Here is a 6,000-nt window from a genome sequence, read left to right as displayed (position 1 = left end):
CAGGTTGGGGAAGGTTGATCTGTCACCAGTTTCCTTATTCACAGCTCAAGGAACATGGATATTGAAAAGCTTTAAAAAACCAAACACATTGATTTCAACAAGAAATAAGGTTCTCATGGGCTGTAATGCTGCATCATAGCAAAACCTCAAAGCCTGGCCCATGGTCTCTAGGCTGTGTTGGTGCTCATTGGGAACAGTGGCAGCCATGTGGTAAAGGCCAGGTGGCATTCCCCTAAGGGGGGAACGGAAGGCCCTAAATAACCTAAATTCCCCGCCTGATTTTGGAATATGCTCTTGAAATGATGGAAGTTTCATTGAGAAAGTGGACAGGGGTGTGTGAACAGCTCCACTTTTTTCTCCTGAGCCAGGATGCAAGCAAGGAGAACCGAGGTGGCAGGGGACCTTCCCTGATTATCTGCTGCTGCCGCACCACAACGCAGAACACAGAGAGCCCTCTGCCAAAGTGTGTGTGCTGCTCACACTGGGGGGGGGGGGAGTCTGAGTGAAGCTTTGCCTCTTTCTTGGCACCTCTCAGTGAGTGAATAGGTAGTCAGATTCTCTTTCTGTGTCTTACAGAGAACCAGCTGCGACAGGGCAGCCTTCTCCAAAGAGTCATTACTCTTCAACAGCAGCCCAAAGTCACTGCAGCTTTCCTTTTCCATGCCAGCCACTTGAAAAGGCAATCAGACCAATTCATGGAGGGGAACACTACCGATGGCTCCTAGTCTGGTGACTGTATGCTGCCCCCGTTATCAGGGACAGTATGTTTGCCCGTCACTGGGGAATATAAGTAGGAAGGTGCTGTTGCACTTATGTGCTGCTTGTGGGCTTCTCAGAGGCAGGTGCATGTCTTGAGCGGAGCCGGCTAGAGCCGGGGATCAGACTAGATGGCCTGGGAGACCCCTTCTGACTCGCTCTGTTTCTATGTCATAGTGTGAATGGGATGCTGGATAAGAGGGAACCTTTTTCTTAGGATTGTCAAAGCAGTTTAACCTCCTCCAGTGCTGGAGAAATGGGAATGCATTCCTTAATCCAGGTTCAGATAGGATGAACCGATCACTGCCCACGTCTGTAGGGGGTCAGTAGCACAGTCAGATGTTTCTGCTGCCACCTGTGGATACTTTCATGTGCCCATCCTTACTCTCATTTGATCAACATTGCTGCCAAAGCCAGTGATCCTGCCTGAGTTTTTTTGGAGTCACAGAAACGGGGTGTCCTATTTCGAGGTTACCTGGGTCAGAAATGGTGTGCAGAGACAGCTCAATAGAAGCAGGACCCTTGAATCTGGTCCAACTTTGGGGCACTAAATCAGGAAAGCACTCACCATTGCCCTGCCCTTGGTCAGTGGGCCTGTTTTGAGTTTCCCCAGGTGAAGGTGCCTGTCCCTTGGCCACACACCTTTGCCCTAACCACTGTTTGGTAGGTTCCTGACTTTGGTTGAGCTTTTCTCTACTGTTGCCCCTCCCCTTTTCCTTGTGGCTTTCTCCCTGCTCCTTGCCCACCACACAGATGCAGCCCCAGAGATTTTCTCCAAAATTGAATTTAGCCCTTGGCTTGGATTGAAAAGATTTCCCACCCCAGCCTTATGTTGATTATACCATTCTGTGGGTGTCTTGTTGTGAATGTCTCTGTGAGCCAAGCTTATGAGTAGCTGAAAACTGGGGTGTACATTAATTGATCAGCTGTGGAATTTTCTGGCACAAAGCTTAGGTGGCTTGAGAAGGAAATTAGATTAACAAAGAATATTTATTTATTTTATTTATTTAAAACATTTCTATGCCACCCCCATTGCAACAGAGCCTCGGGGTGGCTCACAAAGATTAGGGTTCACTAGCCCAGTGATATGTTATGTGACCCTGCCAGGATCAGATGCTGCATACCTCTGAATAACTGTTGCCGGGGAACAACTGCGTGTGAGGCCAGTTGCCCTTCTTGTCCCGCTTGTGGGCTCCCCAGAGGTGCCTGGTGGCCACTGTGGGCGTAGAAGGCCGGACCAGGGAGGACTTTGGTCTGACCCAAACCAAAGCTGCTCTTCTTCTCTTAGGACTACAGGAGGGAGATAGGAAGAAACCAGCAGATGGATGTAAAACAGTTTTCCCCAACCTGGTGACCTTCAGATGCACTGTACTACAATTCCCATGGGTGGCCATGGAACTTGTAGTCCACCACATCTGATGGACAAGGTGGATGCAGAACCCAGGGCTGCTGCCCTGCTTGACTTCCCTCCATATTTTGGCCAGCCTGCCTCAAGTCTCACTCCTTGACTCCACCCAGCTGTCTAAAGGTGACAGCTGGAATTTGATGTGCTTTGCCCCATTTTTTCCAATAAAGCAATTTTAGGTAATGCCTGTAGAACAGAATAATTTATTTGTGCTGTCTTCTGGAAGAGCAGCTGCTGCGTCCTGCTAAAATCATTGCTGACAGCTTATTTGTGCCAGATAATGCTGCATTAAAGAGCCCATAAAGGTTCCAGCCCAGTGTGAAATTGTGGTCTGACACACTGAAATGCAGTGAACTCAGCACACACCCTGATTGCCGATGTCCTGCTGGAACTTAGATGCAGGCTTATACCAGCCTCCCCTTGGAGTGCAGTTCCCAGCCAGGCGCTGGGAGGGAAGACTGGTTTCTGTATTGATGGCCATGGTGCCCTTTCCCCTTTCCTGATCCTCTCTCCTTGAAATAACACCCGCTTATCTGTAAAGTTGGAAGGAGAAGGCTTCGCTTTTGCTTCTTTTTCAAAGTGCATCCATTGGCGGAGTTGCGTCTCCCAACCCAGTCCTGAGTGGAACAGTGTCTTCGGATACAAGGGGACAGGCTGAGAGAACTGAAGTGGCTTCTTTTGTGTCACAGCTGCAGAACCAGGAGGTGCTGAGGGCCATGGTGAAGAAAGCGGAGCTGGAAATCAGCGACAGAGTGAGTGAAAGAGCCAAGAGGCTTGAAGATCCCGTGCAACGGCAGCGCCACCTGGTGGAGCAGGAAAGGCAGAAATACCTCCATGAAGAGGAAAGGATCGTGAAGAGCTTATGGTGGGTGCAAAACTCTCTTCCTAAACTGGGGAGGCCCACACTTTGGGCTGTGGGCACATCTGGCAGTGGGCGGGATTGTCCTGGGAGCCCCACAAAGCAGCTGCCATGTGGGGGGGGCATGTTCCCTCCTTCTTCTTGATGCCTGGCACCCAGCCGAGAAAGCATGTCCTGAACCTGAAAGCCTCTGAGCCCCCTGTGTGGCCTGGAGGTTTTCATGGGAAAAAGCATGGCAGCAGCTGCAGCCTTCATTCTGCTTTGAAGCTGTACCAGTTGGCAGGAAGAGCAGGCATGCATTTTTTTTAAAGTAGGACACCAAGGAAGCCATTTGGGGTCATGATGTGCCCACAGGCCACACACTCCCTGCCCGCACCTTATTCTTCAAATAGGTTGGTTTCAAAAAGATGGCTTCACAGGTTATAAAAGTTTATAAAAGCCCAGAATTTCATCCAGCACTGTTCCAGTGGGCAGCAGGCTTCTAATTCTGCCCCCAGTTCCAGAACTACTGATGGGGAAAGCTAAAAATGGTTATGGCAAGGCATTTTGCTGCTTGGAACAAAGGAGAAGATGTTGCCTTTTATTTCATTCCATTGCAATGAGTCGGCATTGCAATGAAATATTTACCGCAACAGGCAGCATCCTCCTCTGCCACCAAGGGCAGCAGGCCAGTTCAGGGTTGCAGTACAGGCTGGATGGACAGTGCTGTCCTCCAGAGAAAGTCAGTTCCCGGGGGGTCTGGAAGAATGAATGGCTGAGAGGTTGCTGCTGCTCTAATGGTTCTGCAGCAAAAAATCAACCTTTTCTCATTACTCCGGTTTGAGGGCCCTCTTTAGAAGGTTGTGCAAAACATAAAGCAAACGATTCCCAGCAAACATATCTGGTTTTCTCCTACCAGCACGTGCTTGCTTGTGCTCGCGCTCTCCCTCTCTCCCTCCCTCTCCTACCTGCCCTCTCTATGGAGCTGTACTACTTGGCCAGAGATGTGAATGGAACTGTTTTAGTTACATTAAATTTGCAAGAGTCAAATATATGTCCTTTAGACCACAGTCCTATGCCTGTTTAGACATAAAAATAGCCTACAACTCCCAACATGTCCCAGCCAGCACCCTGGGCCTTGTAGTACTTTTTCTTTCTAAGCATGAATTTAGATGTTTAAGATTTAAAATTTACCCTTAAACTCTTCCTAGGCTGAAGCCCTCGGTGTGCACTGATTTAGGAACAAGCCATTGCAGTCCCTCCACCATAATGCAGAGGCTCCTGCTGTCCCTCTACAATTACCTACTGCAGGCCTGCAGAAAAGAACAGCATATGCCACTAAATGATGCTCCGCTGCCAAATGTGTGCCTGCAAATGAGCACTTGCACAACCAGCACACCTTTTGGCAAAATGTTTTGCAGCAGATTTTGATCTCTGCATGCTTTCATTTATTTTTGTGACATGTGGTTAGGTACAGGTCATAAGCCTGCATCCTTTTTGGCATTTAATAGGAGATGAATTAGTGAGTTGTATTGGCTCCAGAAATGCTTTCAGTGTGGGAAAAGCAGATTCAGAAATATCTGCCCATCTATGAAGTTGGACAAGTTGCTGGTCTTCACCGGTCACACACACAGTCTGGGCTGCTTGGAGAAAGGGTGGGATAAAAGTGTAATGAAAATTAAAAACCTGGACATGTTCATTTGCATTTAAGTTCCATTGACTTAAGTGGAATTCCTTTCTGCATAAAATGGTTTTGGCTACAGGCAACCAAGGATCTGCAACAAAAGAGTTCCTGATATATTAATTGATCTGTTTTTGACTTGGCCAGATGCTTCAACTACTTTTCAGAGGAGGTGATAGATATTTTTATTGATTAGACTGCAACAAAATCAATACCTTATCCAAATAATTCTTTCTCCGCATGTGTGTTATGTTAATTACTCATTAGGAAATTAACTGCTGTTATTACTTTTCCTAATTTACAGATCGCTGTATCTGCAGAATGGGGTCTTTATTTCAAGGATGAATTTTATGATCAGTTCCTTGCTGGCATTTTTAATCATAGTCCTTCAGATATAGTGCTGTGTTGCTATTTACTATCATCTAGGCCCTGTAAATAACAACATACCCTTTATTCCAGAGGAGGCTCAGATGTCATGGGGGTTGCCAGCTGCCTATGATTTCCTCCAAAGTATCCAGCCTCTTGTGTAAATCTGGCCAATACATTTCTCTGCCTCTTTTGTGATTTAGAACACTCTATATTGGGGCATTCATTTAAAATCTAGAATAGTACAAGGGTTAGAGTGTTGGACTGGGACTCAGAAAATCTGGGTTCTAGTCCCCTCTTTGGCATGAAGCTCACTGGGTGACTTTGGGCCAGTCACTGACACTCAGCCTATCCTACCTCTTGGGGGTGTTGCTGTGAGGCAAAAGGGGAGAGGAAGAGAGCAGTGTAAATGGCCTTGGCTCCCTTACAAAAGGGGGAACAGCTGGTATAAATATAATAATAATATGGTTGTCTTTGAGAGAAAACATAGTCGATAATCGTATTAGTTTAATCAATTGTTTAAAATTTGCAGATTTGCCTATATATCTGCTACAAGGAATGAGTATAGAATAGGGACCATTTCAAAGAACAACTCCCTAAATTCTGGCCTGGTTCCATTAAGCTTCAGCCCTGCCATGCTTGTCCAGCCTTCCTCCCTGCTCCCTTCCTGGGACATGGGCCTGGCACAGTCTCTCCAGAGGCCTCTGCCTCATGCCCAGATCTCTGCAGCAGGAGCTTTCCAGTTGCAAGTTTCCCTAGGATAGGCAGTTTTCCGTGCCTGCTGCTGGCATTGTGCAGAGCTATGCAACCCCGGCTTCTGGGATGCTTCTGCTGCAGCTTCTGATTGTCGTGGTCAAAGGCACATAGAGAGGCTTGCTTGCTGCCCCGCTACCCCTCCTGGCACACAGGTGTGAGGCAGGGGTTGTGCAACCTCAGCCCTAAAGGCCATGTTTG

General features: G+C 47.6%; 1 protein-coding gene across 23 annotated transcripts in view; it reads left to right on the top strand.

The window, feature by feature from the left end:
- The window catches only part of KIAA1217 (KIAA1217 ortholog), a 431,120-nt gene that overhangs the window by 401,293 nt on the left and 23,827 nt on the right, over nt 1-6,000 (top strand). For all 23 annotated transcript variants that reach the window (XR_006414224.1, XM_044425234.1, XM_044425220.1 and 20 more), the window contains one exon: nt 2,851-3,026. Coding sequence is in view for 22 of the 23 variants with exons in the window: in XM_044425234.1 (XP_044281169.1) it covers nt 2,851-3,026 (176 nt within the window). In the remaining variant the exon portion in view is untranslated. The remainder of the gene's footprint in view (nt 1-2,850; nt 3,027-6,000) is intronic.

Source organism: Varanus komodoensis, unplaced genomic scaffold (genome assembly GCF_004798865.1).
Source record: "Varanus komodoensis strain SLA01 unplaced genomic scaffold, ASM479886v1 scaffold15, whole genome shotgun sequence".
Lineage (NCBI taxonomy): Eukaryota > Metazoa > Chordata > Lepidosauria > Squamata > Varanidae > Varanus > Varanus komodoensis.
Note: the sequence above shows the minus strand (reverse complement) of the source record. Positions and strands in the feature narration are given on the sequence as shown.